The sequence below is a fragment of the Lemur catta genome, chromosome 5, assembly GCF_020740605.2.
Source record: "Lemur catta isolate mLemCat1 chromosome 5, mLemCat1.pri, whole genome shotgun sequence".
Lineage (NCBI taxonomy): Eukaryota > Metazoa > Chordata > Mammalia > Primates > Lemuridae > Lemur > Lemur catta.
The window spans coordinates 3,374,442-3,390,380 of NC_059132.1; the positions used below are offsets into that span (position 1 = coordinate 3,374,442).

The 15,939-nt window shown below is 58.6% G+C and overlaps 1 protein-coding gene and 1 long non-coding RNA gene across 5 annotated transcripts in view; one reads left to right on the top strand and one right to left on the bottom strand.

Annotated features, from left to right (window-relative positions):
• Positions 1 to 14,784, top strand: part of TGFBI (transforming growth factor beta induced) — a 30,795-nt gene extending 16,011 nt beyond the window's left edge. Inside the window, exons 6-18 of one of the 2 annotated variants that reach the window (XR_006735067.1) lie at positions 23 to 169; positions 2,075 to 2,216; positions 4,705 to 4,917; positions 5,700 to 5,837; positions 6,426 to 6,571; positions 7,336 to 7,472; positions 8,263 to 8,393; positions 10,566 to 10,690; positions 11,812 to 11,914; positions 12,478 to 12,557; positions 13,647 to 13,671; positions 14,149 to 14,291; positions 14,412 to 14,784. Coding sequence is in view for 1 of the 2 variants with exons in the window: in XM_045550847.1 (XP_045406803.1) it covers positions 23 to 169; positions 2,075 to 2,216; positions 4,705 to 4,917; positions 5,700 to 5,837; positions 6,426 to 6,571; positions 7,336 to 7,472; positions 8,263 to 8,393; positions 10,566 to 10,690; positions 11,812 to 11,914; positions 12,478 to 12,557; positions 13,647 to 13,671; positions 14,149 to 14,189 (1,428 nt within the window). In the remaining variant the exon portion in view is untranslated. Of the gene's footprint in view, positions 1 to 22; positions 170 to 2,074; positions 2,217 to 4,704; positions 4,918 to 5,699; positions 5,838 to 6,425; positions 6,572 to 7,335; positions 7,473 to 8,262; positions 8,394 to 10,565; positions 10,691 to 11,811; positions 11,915 to 12,477; positions 12,558 to 13,646; positions 13,672 to 14,148 lie in introns of both variants that reach the window. The other variant, XM_045550847.1, reaches the window with a different exon arrangement.
• Positions 7,419 to 13,029, bottom strand: LOC123637800. 3 transcript variants are annotated; one of them, XR_006735070.1, is made up of 3 exons: positions 12,858 to 13,029; positions 12,183 to 12,351; positions 7,419 to 10,737 (listed from the first exon to the last, which is right to left on the bottom strand). It is a non-coding gene; the product is annotated as an uncharacterized LOC123637800 (long non-coding RNA). The 3 variants fall into 3 exon arrangements; XR_006735069.1 differs by having other exon boundaries at positions 7,419 to 10,559; positions 12,451 to 13,029; XR_006735068.1 differs by having other exon boundaries at positions 12,451 to 13,029.
• Positions 14,785 to 15,939: the final 1,155 nt, after the last annotated feature.

Genomic DNA, 15,939 nt, shown 5'->3' on the forward strand with positions numbered 1-15,939 from the left:
TCCCTGCTGCTTCTCCCTGCAGATCGTCACCGTCAACTGTGCCCGGCTGCTGAAAGCCGACCACCATGCAACCAACGGAGTGGTGCACCTCATCGACAAGGTCATCTCGACCGTCACCAACAACATCCAGCAGATCATCGAGATTGAGGACACCTTCGAGACCCTTCGGGTGAGAGCCTGCCCTGGGTGGAAGCCGAGGCGGGGGACACACCACCTCCCAGAGGGGCCTGGCAGGGCCTCTCCCACAGGAGGAGCAGAGGTAGCTCATGCAGGGAAGCTCAGAGCAAGTGCCCCTGAATGCCCGTGACCATGGACAGTCCCCTCACCAGACACTCTGCTTGACCTACCCCGTGCAACCCCGTCTGCCTTCTCCTTTGTGAGCCGCTCTTTCCCTGGCTCCCCGGGAAAGGTCTCTGGTTTGTGGCTGCAGCAGCACAGGGTCCTCTGAGCCCCAGGCCACCTGGGCCTGCCCCACAGGTGCCAGAAGTGGGAGGGCCCTTGCTCCAGGGGGCAGCTCCCACGAGGGGACTTGTGGACCACAGTGGCCACCCTGGGACCCCTGCTCCAGCCATTCCCATGTTTCCTCGGAGTCCAGACCAGCAGAGAAGCTACCGGTGTGGACCCCAGAGTCTGGCCTGGCTTCTGCCTGCCCTGGGGCCTCTAGAACACCATCCCCTCTCCCCAGCCTGGCAGGCGCTTGTCCCGCAACTGGAGGGGCAGGTGGCGTCCTCTTGGCAGCGGCCGCTCGGGAGGAAGTGGGTGCAGGCTGCCTTGTCAGGGCTTTTGCTCCGATTCAGGGAGAACTTCCTGACCACAAAGGATGCCAGTGGGAGTGGGGCAGGCCCTCCCTGGAGATCTCCAACACAGAGAGACAAACACGCTGCGCCAGCTGGCGTCGCTGAGCCCCGGCAAGTGGGGACTGCTCTTAGCCAGTGCTGGGGGTCGGGGGTCCTGGCTCTCTCAGCTCTTCTCCCCTGATTTTCTGGGTCACTCAGAGGGCAGGGGACTGCAAGGGAATGATGTCCCCACAAAGTTGGTGACACGTATGTTACTTAATGGCATTCGATCCCGTCGAGTAACCAGCTTTTACCACTAATAGTTCGGTTCGGCGATATCCTTCCTCTTGGAGCGTCCCTCACGTCCATCTTTTCTTCCAACACGTGCCGCGTAGGCACCTCTGCTTCCCAGCGGTTGCGTGTGCCAGGGGTACGGAGGGGACCGAGGCAGACACATGTCTATCCTCAGTGGAGCCAGTGTTCCATCTGGGGAGACAGACAAGAAACAAATCGACGAGGTAGCCACGACTGCGATAAGCAGTGTGGAGTGAGAAGCCCGCGGAGAGCGGCAGTCGCGGGGAGGCCAGGTGGGACTGCGGGGCCAGGCAGGTGTCGGGGAGGGTGGTCTCTGAGCTGCAGCCTGCCGGGCACAGACACGGGGCGGGAGCACACCCGGCGGCCGGGGTCAGGGTGAAGAGCACGCAACAGGCACGGGCAGGGCAGCGTGGCCAGGCCGCGTCCTGCGGGGCCTTGCAGGCTGGGCAGACCAGGGGAGGGTCTGTCTGCATCCCGAGAGCAGCAGGAGGCCACGCAGGCTCTTAGAAGCTCCTTCAGGCTGCCGTGCAGGGGACGGGTGATGTGACCCTTGGATGCACGGGGCTGGCGTGAGCGATCGCCCATCACTACCGGATCGCGGCGTGACGGCCGCAGGCTGCGAGAGTAGGCGCAGCAGACGGACTCACTTTCATCCGGGGCCAGGATGGGCTGGGAGATGTGCCACGTTGACGCTCCAGAGAAATGACAATTTAGTGGACGAAGGAGTAGAGTCAGAGAAGCTAAGGAAGGCGGAAGGGAGAGGGAACAGCAGGGACAGAGGCGTAGGGGGAAGGTCCTGTTAGTGCCTGGAAGGGGCCCCGTGGCCGAAGCTGAGACCAGGCAGGGCCCCCGAGGCTGCGGTAGGAGCGAGCTTCCGTTCCGTCCTGTGTCCATCCCGGGCTCCTGTGAAAGCCTCGCGCCCTGCGGGGAGGGTGGTGCCCAGAGCCCTCAGGGAGCACGCTGTCTGTCCTCCCCTCCCGCAGGCTGCCGTGGCCGCGGCAGGGCTCAACACCGTGCTCGAGGGTGACGGCCAGTTCACGCTCTTGGCCCCGACCAACGAGGCCTTTGAGAAGATCCCTGCTGAGACCTTGAACCGGATCCTCGGCGACCCGGAGGCCCTCAGAGGTGAGCACCCTTCGGCCCCCGCTGCTGCCGCACTGGAGCGGCCAGACTGAGCCTAAGTCCTGCTCTCGTCCAAGATGGCCATGCCACCTGCCCTGAGGTGACTCTCGGGACGCCCACTGCAGCGGTGGCTCAGAACTGTCCTGTCCTGTTGCTCCCTGCCAGCCATATCTGTACAGAAGCCAGAGCAGAGCCCCACCCTGGCTCTAAGGGGACAAGGGCAAGTACAGAATCCAGGAGCCTTTGTCTGGGGACACAGTTGGGCTGAGAAGGGAGGCAGAGCTGGAGGTCCAGGCGGGCCGGGCCAGGCACAGGGGAGCGGAAGGCTCCGATGGCCGAGGCCAGAGCAAGGCCGCCAGGCGGAGCGGCAGCTGGGAGGTGTGGGCGGGGACGGCAGGTCCCGGCATCCTTGGAATGGAATCCTCGTGCCGACCCTTAACTCTTCCTGTGTGTGGCCACGGGCCTCAGGGATGAGCCAAAATGACAGGTAAAAACCGGTGACAGTCGATTCTCGACTCCCCGCTGGTGGTTCCATCTTCCCCTCCCCAGCGAGCTGCTGGTCAGGCGGTGCCCCTCTGCGGCAGGACCCCTGAAGGGCCACAAGCGTAGCTGCTGCCTGCTGGTGCCAGAGTCCCCTGAAGAGGACAGCAGGCCCAGGTCCCCTGCGTACCCCCAACCACACTGTCCTTCCCCACATACTCCAGGGCGGCTCCATTTCTTTTGAGTTCATTTAAACCCACCTTTGCGATGTGCCGTATAAAATGGCAAGTGCATTTCAGACACTCTGTGAATTTAAAATGCTCACCTGTGGCCATGCAGGATGGCAAAGGGCACGTTCTGAAAGCGCAGATGGGACCTGCTCTGTGTCCCGGTGACTGTGGGGCCTCGGTGTGCCCAGCCTGTGGAGAACTGAGGCCACAGCAGTGAGGACAGGACAGGGTCGCCTTCAAGGAAGCGCAGGCCTGGTGGGGATGGCAGGAGTCAAAGCAGGCTGTCGGGGTCTGACGTGGTCACTGTGACAACAGAGATGTCCCCAGCACGTCCTGGGAGTGAGGGCAGGGGTGCACACAGGCCTGCTGCGGGAGAGGGGACCAGGCGCCTCTCAGCATCCCTTGCTTTCCGTTCAGAGCCGCGCTCCCCACTAAAATGTGTTGTACACACACAGTTTTATCTTCACCAATTTTAGAACTCCTTATTATAAATTATAAGGGCAGAAAAAAAGGCCCCAAATTCATCCCTTTTGCAAATCTGCCTTTTCCTGCTCAGTAACCGGCTTGCTCAAAGCAAGGGCCTCTGTCCGGTGCTGTAGCTGCAGACTTGAAGGATGAGGGTCATGGTCCCCACCAACCCTGCTCACCCTCTGAGCCCTGGCAGGGCCCCCTATGCCACCCTTCTCTGAGAAGCTACATCCCCAAGGCCTCGTTCCCACGGGGCCCTGCCACCTTCTCTCCCCCCGGCGGAGTGTGGTCAGCCCCGCTGTCAAGGCCGTGGGCACGTCTGCGGCAGCCTGATGCCTCTGCGGGCTGAGCTTCCTCCTGCCCGTGACAGTGTGGTTTCGGTTCCCATGTCAGGGACAGATTGAAACTCACCTCTTTGGTGAGAATGTGAGACAAAGAGCCTTGGTGATCTTGGTGAGGAACCTGGTCGTCCAGGAACCTGCCTGGCCTGGGGTGGGGCTCATCCTCCTTGACTGGTCCTTGCGGCGGCTCCCGTCCCGCCCCCCCGGGGCCCTCCAAGGTGATGGAGGCCAGCGAGAGCCGTGGCCGGGTCAGCAGCCCCCTCGGGCCCCCTCCGGCCCCCAGCCCCGCCCTGCCCCTAAAATAGCACTCGGACGAGCAAATCAACAGTTCTATTCGTTACTCATGAGTGTGGTGATCCGGATGGCCAAGGCTGTGTCTTGCTGATCACCATTCTAACCCCTGAGACAGAGCCCAGAAACTAGTCGACCCTTGGGTAAAATGAACACAAACCGGACAAATAAAATGTACAAATAATTCAAAACTGCCATTTGCCACAATTTCCATCTTTTCCTACCACATTGTACATTTTTATACAGGTCAGTAGACTTAAAAAATCCCGTGGCAGACTCTGTGGGGTTCTTCCTTCATCCCTGGGATTCAGCTACTGACAAGCTACCTCCTAGCTGTGCTGTAAGGCGCTGCACCGTGCCAGGTGCTTCACCTTCAGGATTTCACGTCATCCCTACACCCACCCTGGGAGATGATGCTGATCTTATCTCCCCCTGACGGATGAGGGGAGTTGACAATCAAAGAGGCTAAATGACTTACCCAGGGTCCCACAGCTGGAGGTGGCCGTGGGACTCCAGCCCGGGCTGTCTGACCGCAGAGCCGCAGCTAGTGTTTGAGGGCAGCAGGCAGGAGGGCAGGAGGATCCGGGTCCCATGGTGCCCCGGCCGCTTCTGAAGGCCACACCCAAGAGAACAGAATCGTGGGGCTGACCCTGGCTTGACCTGAGTCCGTTTGGCCCCCAGACCTGCTGAACAACCACATCCTGAAGTCGGCCATGTGTGCCGAAGCCATCGTCGCTGGGCTGTCTGTGGAGACCCTGGAGGGCACTACCCTGGAGGTGGGCTGCAGTGGGGACATGCTCACCATCAACGGGAAGGCCATCATCTCCAACAAAGACATCCTGGCCACCAACGGTGTCATCCACTTCATCGACGAGCTGCTCATCCCAGACTCAGGTAGGCCAGACCTCAGGGGGCCTCGTCCCTTCTGCCATCCCTGGTGGCAGTGTTAGGGAGATCTTGGGGACCACTTCTCTGCTGGGACCCAGCTCACAGCCTCTCAGCCACCACACACAGGTGGGTTGTGGCCAGATTGTGAAGAGTCGTGAACTTCAGGCATGGGAGTCCACACTTGGTCTTGGAGGTAGTGGGGAGCCATTGAAGGTTTCTGGGGAGGGAGATGCAATCTCAGAAGCCTTTCAGAAGGTCTGCCTGCTGTGGTTGTGCACAGAGGGCCATCTGCAGAATATTTGCTTTCTCAGTAATGCCCGAGCCGTACCAGGGTCACTGATCCAGGGTGAACAACTGGATGGGCTTTGGCTTGTGTTTCATTCAGCATCCTGGCCCCATTCTGGAATCCTGCCCCTGAGTGAAAGAATCTCACGGGAAAAAAGCACAATACTTTCTCTACGGGCGGGCGTGGCCCTGGCCTTACCTACCCTCCAGAGACCACACAGACAATGCTGCCCTCCTCCCCAGCGGGAGACAGGGGCCTGGCCACGCCTGCCCGGGGCCTGGGACACAGGCTGACCTCTGCCGAGCCGACACGAACCTCGACCGGGCAGATTTTTCTGGGCCCCCGTTCCCCTGATGACACAAACCCGCTGGGCCCCCACCGTGTTGAGAGGGATTGTTGACTCACGAGATGACATTCCTGCTGGTGTATGTCATGCCGGGTAGATGAGTGATAAACGAAAACACACTTTTAACTTTTGAACCCACTTTCTCCTTCCTTGAAGCCAAGACGCTGTTTGAGTTGGCTGCAGAGTCGGACGTTTCCACAGCCATCGACCTTTTTAGACAAGCTGGCCTCGGCACTCATCTCTCCGGGAGCGAGCGGGTGACCCTCCTGGCTCCCCTGAATTCTGTATTCAAAGGTAACGTGGGGAAAGCGTCCCGCCTGTCTGTCCCTGGAGGCAGCTTCCCCGTCCCCTGCACAGCCCTCTCCCTGAGCTGCAGCGCCCCACGGGACCTTAGGGATTCCACCCAGCTCGGCCAAAAGCAGATGTGACAGCAGGAGGAACTTCAGGGCTCTGTTAGGCGGAGCAGAGAATGCATTTGGGGATCGGTTCCTCAGAACGCAAGGCTTTGCTCCTGCCAGGAGAGCGCCAGAACAATTGACCCTGGCTTTTTATTTGCAGGATCAATTGCCAGTGTGTAGCCAGGAGGTCAGAGTGAGCTTACAGCTGTGCCGCAGCCACGGGGAGGGCAGAGGGGGCCACGTTGTGTGCGCGCCTGCCCCTCCCTCCTAGGGCAAAACTCCAAACACCCTCGAATTTCTGGGTTTCTTTTTTTCCCCTCCGCAGAGGATGCCAGATGTTAAGGAATATTGGCAGCCTCTGTTGATTTCTCAGTCTCCATTTCCAGACGCTAGGAGGGACGGGCTTTTCACTGTGTCTGTCTCTCGTCATCCCCTTCATCCCAAGAGCACGTCTCTCCGGACCTAACCACACCTTCTCTTGCAGATGGGACCCCTCCAATTAATGCCAATACAAAGAATTTGCTTCTGAACCACATCATTAAAGACCAGCTGGCTTCCAAGTACCTGTACCACGGACAGACCCTGGAAACCCTGGGTGGCAAAAAGCTGAGAGTCTTTGTTTATCGTAATGTAAGTTCTGGGTCCTGAATCTACTTCCTTGTTTGGCTCAGCTCTAAGTGCAAGTTGTATTCACGTAAAACAGACAAACCAAAAAGTCCTCAATAAGCAGGAGCTTGTATGATAAGGAGGGAAATAATTTCTGGGAAGTCTATATGATATTGAAATGAGATCTTGCAGGATTAGAATCTCTTTTCCTGGAGGCCTTAGAGAATAAACCACACACCTGTCTGACCGGGATTGTTAAGCAGTAAGTCCACCTTGAACTCGGGGATGAACACACGGAGGAGGGTTTGGAATCCTTCTGAGCTTATGTGAAGAGAAACCCCCTGGGCTGAAGCACGGCCCTCCTTGGTCCGGAAGGTCTCTTCTCTCTTCTCCTGTCTCTTCGGCTTCAAACCCGACATTACTCTGGAATATCACGTAGGAACTATAGCTCAACACAGCTCTTTCCTGGGAGCAGCCAGCGCCATTTGGCTAAAGATGGTCGTCATGTGTTAAATCAGTACATAGCTGGGCTCGGTCTACTTATGTGCTTGTGGTCAGTGGACCTCAGGTGTAACTGCTATTCTCATTTTGGGGCCTCTGTGGCCAGTCTTTCCTCAAAGATGACCGTTTTTATTGTTTTATTCCCTGGAGAAAAATATTATTTCAGCCGTTTGTCCCAGTCTCAATTCCCCACCCACTGTGCATGCATTGCTCTGTGGGTGAAGCCGTCAGCGCGTGCCTGAGCCAAGCAGGAGGCCGACAGCCCCTCTCTCCTGCCCTCCCCCCAGAGCCTGTGCATCGAGAACAGCTGCATCGCCGCCCATGACAAGAGGGGGCGCTACGGGACCCTGTTCACCATGGACCGGGTGCTGACTCCCCCCATGGGGACCGTCATGGATGTCCTGAAGGGGGACAGTCGCTTTAGGTAAAGAGTCCCACCCCAGGGCAGGTCTTCTGCCAGGCAGTCATGCGGGGCAGGGCGGGGTGCCTGGCTGTGTGTCAATCTCCCCCCATCTCTGGGGTTCAGTTAACACTGTCGCACACTGGGGCGACCTTCCAGGCAGGGGCAAAGGGTGAGGGTCACCTCGAAAGCCTGAGCTGGGAAGAAAGTTACTGCTGGGGTGTGACCCTCACGTGCACGGGAAGCAGGGCAGGGGCTACGTTTCTATCACTGAAGCGCGAGGAAAACCTCCCTCTCTGGTAAAGTCCCAAGTGAGCCGAGAGTGCCTGGCTTGGAGGATGGGACCAGTGTCTTGCTCTCTGGCAGTGTCTACTCACGGCAGCTGGAGCCCTCAGTCAGCGCACCTGCTTCCCCGCCCCCTCCGTCTCTGACATGCTCGTTCACCCCTGGGCGCTTCCCTGTCACTGGCTTCAGCCACCTTCCTGGGCTGGAGACCCCGAGCCTGCTGCCCCCCGCCCCCACCCCGGGAGCCACATGCCCAGGCCCAGCGGCGCGGCCAGTCTCTGGGTCGGCCATGCCTCTGCGCTTTCCTCTCCTTCCCTCCCCTCCAGCCTCGGACTCCCGGCCTCCTGGCTGGTCTTAGCGTTGGCGCCTGGTGGGGACTGGAATTGTCCCCCGTGTGCACAGGGAGCGTGTGCAAGCCGAGCGGTGTGCACTGCGGTGGTCTGGGCTCTGCCCCCCAGTGGGGAGGGACTGGAGGGAAATGCCCCCGTGCCCTGCAGGCAGGTGACGTGCTCTGTGTGTGCGTCCGCAGCATGCTGGTGGCCGCCATCCAGTCTGCAGGGCTGACGGAGACCCTCAACCGAGAAGGGGTCTACACGGTCTTTGCTCCCACAAATGAAGCCTTCCAAGCCTTGCCGCCGGGAGAACTGAACAAACTCTTGGGTAAAGATCGACTTACGCACATAGTCCTGCTTTTCCGAAGCCACATTCCATCGGGGTTCCAGCAGGAAACAGCTGGCACGTCACAAAGGGGTTGACTCAGAGGGATTTAATGACGAGGCTGTTTGTACAAGTGTGGGCAGGATTAAGGGAACCAGCAAACGGTGGTGACACACAGGCAGTAGCAGCCGGGGGAGCCTTTACCACCCCTAGGGGCTGAGAGGGTGCAGGCAGGAATGGGGAGGGCTGAGCCTTGGACAGAGGGTGCAGGACAGAGGCCGGAGCCATACGCAGCCACTGTCGGAACCATGTCAAGGGGACACTGAGTGTCCCAGCCTCCCTGTCCTCCCACACGACAGTTGCCCACGGGGCCCCTGTTAGCCGATTACAGGGGGCGAGGCCAGCTGGATGGCGTAGTTCACAGAGGACAGCCTCCTGGGCCCCCGGCCAGGCAGAGAAGAAAGGAGCTGAGGCTGGGAACGACCAGCCTGTTCACTGAGGCGCGTTTTCCACCAGAGACCTGGGAGGACAGTGATAACGAAGCCAGTCACCTGCAGTAAATGTCCCTGGGGATAAAAGCTTTCCCTGAGAATCTCGTTGAGGCTGTTTGGGAGGCAACCCAGTGGTTAAGAAATAGGTGGACGGTCAGAGTTCCTCGCTCGCTGTGTCGTGAGGTCCAGGGTGCGGCGGTGCCAGGCACCCGTGCTCCATCAGCAGCAGCTCTGATGACGGGGACGCGGGCAGGAGCTGCAGTGCTTGGCTCTGATGCCTGCCTGCGAGGGACACTGCCACTGTCCCCCCAAGGTTAGTCTGAGCAGGAGGAGGAAGGACCTTGAACAAACCTCAGGGCCCGTGTTGCCGATGGCAGGCAGCTCCGAGGTGAATGCTTGTCCTGTTTAATTTTCTTTATTGCTGAATGAATGCCTGTGTGTGCGATGCGGACGTACGTTCCTGAGGGAGAAGTTCCTGCTGAACATAAACTTTCCATCCTCTCTCTGTCCAGCTAGAATGGAATATCCCCCGGGTGGCCTGAGCCTGCTCAGCTTCCTGTTCGTTTCTAATTGTGCGGGAGCAGAGGAAGGGCATGAGGAAAGCTTCCCAAACATCCTTCCCGCAGGCCTGCAGGCTCCCGTCGGGGAGGGAGGGGGGTCCAGGAGCTAGAGATCTAGAAAGAAGGTGGCCCCTTGAGCCCTGGGGGCTAGCTTAGCTCTGCACCTCCGGGCAGTATTTTTGTGGAAGGGGAACTTTGCCAGCTCCGGGTTATGGATGTTTGGAAATCACTTGGTACCCGGTGGCTCCATCCCTGGCACTAACATGGAATTTGTCCATAACCACTGAACTCCCCAAAATGCTTTAAAACTTCCTCCATCCTCAGTCTCAAGGTGCTGGAAACTGCCATCCAGAAGCCCTGGGGACAGTCAGCCATTTGCTGGGTGACAGGAGTGTCAGGGATGAGAGGGCAGCTGGAAACGTTAGGAATCGCCGCCCACACTTACTCTGGGAAATGCCTGTGCACCTTTATGGGCAACCAGATGCCTGGCCCAGTCGCCAGAGATGCTGATGTGGGCTGGAAGGAATGCCGGGCCGTGCCCGGGAGGGACCCGCGGAGGGAACACCCCCTCGGCCCTGACCTCATCGGCTCCGCGGCTCCTTCACCGTGCAGCTGTTGACTCTTTTAAGTTCTCCTTTCAGGAAATAGCTGTCTCAAACAGAATATGCATTTGGGGGCAGAATGTGTAAATATTGCACTACTGTGTTATAACCGCCGGGAGCCACACTGATGATGAAACGTCCCAGATGCCGGTGCTGGAAAAGTCCCTGGCTTTCCAGGCAAATATTTAGCTCATGGAAACATGAGTCATGCTCACAGAGGAGTATGGATTAACTCCTTCCCGGCAGCCGGGAGCCCCGCAGCCCAGAGAGCACGTATTTAACCCAGCAGCCTGCCGGCTGCAGGGGCAGATTCGTGGCCACGCGCCTTGTGTCCACTGAGCATTAGGCAGACGGTGGGTCACAGAGCTGGGCACCCCGTGGGTGCTCCCTGAGTGCTCATTACCTGGGCAGGGAGTTCTCCGTCTCAGGGGTGACAGCTTGCATCTTCTCCTCTGGGCCTCCTTGACCATGTAATTCCCAACCTTGGGATTAATTCTGTCTCCTTTTCCCACAAACCTGCAGGAAATGCCAAGGAACTTGCCAACATCCTGAAATACCACGTTGGCGATGAAATCCTGGTTAGTGGAGGCATCGGGGCCCTGGTGCGGCTGAAATCTCTCCAGGGTGACAAGCTGGAAGTCAGCTCGGTGAGTGTGCCTGCCACCAGGGCTCCAGGGCACAGCTCACCCTGGCACTAGACACAAACACAACCTGTAAGATGTATCCTGAATCTCTGAGTACAGTTTGTCCAAAGAAAGAGAGAAAAGAGAGAATAGGGTCTTCAGGGAAATCAAGTGAGACTGTAATTAGACATGAGTAAGAACTTCCAGATTTGCAGGGGAACAGAGCGTCTGATTTGGCATCCGGGACAGGCAGAAGATCTTCCTTCTCTTAAGGAGATGGTAGGCAATTACCTATGCGGCTTGCGAGATTAATGCCCTGTCCTCAGCCCATCCCCAAACCCAGGGGTTCCCTGAGCCACGCCGTGCAGCAGACCCTCGCGAGGGGCTATTTCAGGGCTGCTGCCTGCTCCGTGCACCGTCCCTTGCTCTGCGTGTTAATGACACTCGTTCCACGCTGGAACTGTGCTCAGCATCCCTACCTTGGCAGGAGAGAACAGACAGCCCAGCACCACGAACCTCTCTGCTGTGCTGGCCAAGGCCTCCGACCTCCCTTTGGAGGCCGCCCCTCCGTGTGGAGCCGGCCTCTCCCCCTCTGTCCTGACCTCCAGTCACCCTTCGCTCACCGGATCCTCTCGGGAGCATGGGAGTGACTTGTTTGACCTCAGCAGGTCACCCGAAATCTCCCAGCATCCGGGTTCAGGGGCTGGGGTCCTGTTTGTCACAGGTGTCGTTGCATGGGCCCTTCAGGAAGGCCTGAGGCAGATTCCCCCTGGGCGGGCCTCCTGGGAACGTCTGGAGTGGGCGCCCGGGCACAGGGAAGGAGCTGGGGCCTGGCTGTGCTCCCAGCTGTCCCGTCTACTTAGCTTACAGGAGACACTTGCCCTCTCTTGGGTCTCAGTCTCCTCTTCTGTTAAATGGGCCAACAACATCTACCCTCCTTGCCACACGCTGTGAGGACTGAGTGGCAGTGGCCGTGTGCTGCGGCCACACCAGGGTTAGAGCGAATCCCCAGACTGAAGGTCATTCACCAAAGCACCCCGACACTTCCGCAGGACCTGGCAGATGTCAGCGTTCAGGAAACGCTGGCTGAATCCATAAAATAAACACTTTTGACATTCAACAACCACCGTCCATTTTTCTCTTAGAAAAACAACGTGGTGAATGTCAATAAGGAGCCCGTGGCCGAAGCCGACATCATGGCCACGAACGGCGTGGTCCACGTCATCACCAGCGTGTTGCAGCCACCAGGTACGCCCGAGCGTCCCGTCCCCGCCGCCTGTGCAGCTGGTCCTTCTCTGCACATGGCAGCTGGTGCTCGGTAGAAAAACTGAGCTAAACAACATGCAACTGCGATGGTCGCCCTGTGCCCGCGTGGGTGGCATCCCTGTGGCTGACGGAAGAGTGAGCTGGGAACTGCTGGTTTCGGAGGCAACACAATAAGGAAAGCAAGGACACTGCTCGTGCCCGGCTGTCTCAGCTCCCCCCAGACACGGCCCCATTTGTCATTGTCGTGTACCTGTGGACGCCGGTCACGTGGTTCCCGGCACTGGTCTGTAGCCTCTTGCCTTGTGTGTGCCCTTTGCCTCCAGCACACTTGAACTTGAGTCCCGCCTCTCTCCTCACGTGTGCATTCGCCCTTCTTGGAGCTCTCCCATGGGCCAGACGCCACCATGAGCCATGACAAGCTGTAGAGGAAACATTTATTTGAAACGCCAGCTGGAAAGCCCACCCGTGCCTCTCAGTAGCACGCTACGAATGACGCGCCAACGGTTTCTCTCCCTTACTAAGGCTGCCTTTTCTTTCCTCTCCAGCCACCAGACCTCAGGAACGAGGGGATGAACTTGCAGACTCTGCGCTTGAGATCTTCAGACAGGCCTCGGCCTTCTCCAGGGTACGTCGCCTGCGAGGGTTGCGCCCCACCGGAGCAGCTTCGGGTCTCTGCAGGGCTTTCCAGCCCCTGTCGCCCTCGGCTGCCTCCCCCCGGGGCTCTCTCAAAACCTCTCCCCACTCCCACTGGGCATCCTCAGCCCCAGCCTGGGTCCAATTCAGAGAAAGGAACCCCGGCAGCTCCAGCTTCCTCTGTGGGCCAAAGCCCAGGCCTTCTCACAGGCCTCGGAGCTCCGGGTCAGGGGAAGCCACTGCTGGTGAGAAGAGGTGCAGCTCGGAATCCGCCTCTCCGAGTCTGTCCTACCGTGGCCTGGCCTGGCCTGGCCTCGCCCGGCCTCCGAGTGGCTCATCTGCGTTCCGTAGCACTGCCCATCCTGGGAGACGTGGGGGCTCTCCTAGGCAGCGTGCGGACTGGGCACAGGGACACTGAGCCAGCCCTGGGTGTGGAGCCTCAGCCCCACCTCCCTCTCAGCGCCTCCCCGACTCCCCCCTGAGCTTCCTCTCCTGCTCCCCAGCTTGCCCGGGGCCCAGGAACCCCACTTGAGCTGCTTGGCTGCTTTGGGTTGGGTGGAGCCTCAGGAATGTGGGTGCCTTACGGAGGGTTTGCATTTCCAGACAAGAGGCTGCAGGGTGCGGTTCTGAACCCAGAGGCCTGGAGTTCTAACATGTCATTTCACTCTTGAACAGAGGAGTCTCCGTAGTGCCATCAAGAAGGGACCTTGGCCCTGAGCCGCTGCTCCTGAGAGCCAGCCCTGTGCTGTCCCAGCTCCCCCAGCTCTGGGCTTTGGTCTCAGTGGGAGAGGCTGGCTTGGGGGTCTCCCAGGAATGTCCACCTTAACCCCCACTTGATAGGGGCTTGCACACCTCCCTGGGGCCCGTCAGTTCCACTCTCCCCTTCTGCTTCCTCTCCCGGCCTCTTTTCTGAGTAGGGGTGGCAGTGGGCACCCAGGCTGTCCCCAGGTCTCTCTCAGGAAAGCAGAGGGGCTTGCAGGTGTCCCCACCCCCAGGGAAGGCCTCTTTGGCTAAGAAGGCTCCCTGACTGAGAAAGGCATAATTTTCACCAGAAAAGCTGACACCTTGTGTTTCCTTTCAGGCTTCCCAGAGGTCTGTGCGACTAGGTAAGTCGGCTGGGTTTGAAGTCCTCGCAGACCTGTCTGAGCCTCACCCCAGCAGGCCCGAGCCCGCCATCTGCTGTGTGCAGATAAGAACATCACGGTGCGGGGAAACAGGCCTGGCCTTTGGGGTCAGTGCAGCGGGGTGCATTGGGGTCAGACCCAGAACACCCAGTTTCCTTCTGCATGAGACGGAGATAACAAGAGTAATGACCTTTTAGGGTGATGAGAATTTTGGGCTTTACGAGCCTGGGAATGCTGCACAGGGGCTTGGCAGGAGCCCATGGGGAGGACGTGACTCCAAGCTGGTAGATGTAGAAAACCCCAGGACATCAGGCATTGAGTAAGATGTGACGTTTCACAAACCAAAAAGCACCCTCTCTGTGCAAGAGCACTCGGTCCCTGCCCCCAAGACTCTGGCAGCGTCCTGGGCAGACATGGGGAAGTCTGCATCTCTTTTACCTTCCCAACTTCTCTTTCCAGCCCCCGTCTATCAGATGCTACTAGAGAGGATGAAGCATTAGCACGACGGACGCCGCAGTCTGCACCTCGGCAGCTCCCCGCCAGTTTCTCCCAGTTTGCCAAAGAGACTGCTTGAATGTTTCTGAAACCAGATATCACACTCGGTGTGCACGGGCCAAACCATAATGAGATCTGAGCCTCGGGCGGTGGGGGGGGAGGGAAAGCGATGTACTTTTTTATTTTTTTCTTCTCCCTAAACATGGCTGTTAACCCACTGCATGCAGAACCTTGGATGTCACTGCCTGACATTCACTCCCAGAAAGTCCCTGTCCCAAGCGTGGAATTTCGTGCCTATGCCAAGTGCCTGAGGAAGGGAGCTGCAGTACCGTGGGGCTCACAAACGTGAATCAAGCAGCGCAGCGTCATGGGAAGTCCTGGCACGGTTTTTGTAAAGCTCTTGCGCAGCTGGAGAAATGGCATCATTATAAGCTGAGTTGAACTGTTCTGTCAAATGCGTCTCACATCTACATGTGGCTTGGACGCTTCTATGGGGCCCTGTCCAGGTAGAAAAGCAATGGTAGGTAGAGCATAGATTCCCCAAGTGTGACGGCGCCATGGTGGGTTTGTAATAATAAAACCAAAGAAATGTCTGCCCCACGCGTGCAGTGCGGTGTGCTGGCCTGGGTGCTCGGGAGGGTGCGTTTCTCTCCTCGGGAGCAGGTGCCCCTCCATCATGCGTCGATTCCACGCAGGAGCAGCTTGGCGAGGAGCCCTGAGGCCAGGGCTGGGGGGGTTCCGGCAGAGGCCCTCGACACCCAGACACACGTGGGGGGTTGAACTGAGTCTTTTCTGAACTCCTTTGCATCTCGCCCTTCACCAGCACTGGGGTTTCACTTCACCCGGCACTTCACTCCCTAATCTCTCTGAAGCATCTGCCCCCCAGCACGGTGGCCCCCCCGCTGTTGTGTCAGCCTTCTGAGTCCCCAGTACCACCCTGTGAAGTGGTCGCCAGCACAGTCCCATCATACAGATGAAGAGACTGAGGCTCCGGAAAGGGAGAACCACTGATCACACAGAAAATGGCTGAGCTGGGACAGGAACCCACGTCTCCTGACTGCCAGGGACCCCCATGTGACAAGAGAGCAAGTTCAGGTTTTCCAGGCCTGTCCCCTCTGTGACAACCCAGGTTCAAATGCTTTCCCTGCTCCCTCAATCTCCACCATCTAGAATGTCCTCAGCACTGACAGGCAGGATCATGTGGCTGTGGTGTCACTGCTCCCTACCTGTGTGGCCTTGGCCCAGTCATGGGACCTCTCTGGGCCGCCTCCTCTGTAACAGGGAGATTCCTGTCACATCTATGTGGGCCTGTCACGAGGAAGAAATGAGATGACCCATATGAAAAGCCTGCGTGACGTTAGGTGGCCTCACTCTTACCGGGCCGTGTGGGACTGCTCAGGCTCGGTGCAGCTGCGAGCCCCCTGTCTTTCCCAAAGGAGGACAGGACAGACCCCCACCTGCCCACAGCCCCTCTGCCACGGCCGATTCACTGCAGCAGGTGGAGCTCGGTCCTCTTCCTGGACCCAGTGACCCAAGACGTGTCTCCAGCAGCACAGCTGCTCAGCCCGTCACCGCTGGGGACAGAGCGACAGTGGAGGCGGACACAGTCCCTTCCTTACATAGCTCCCAGCCTGGGGGGGGACAGACATGACATCAAGCCATGAAAATCATTCATCCATTCGTTCCACAAATATTTGTTGAGGGCCACCTATGTGCGCCCCCACATTAGGCCCTGGGGGACAGACATGTCCTTGT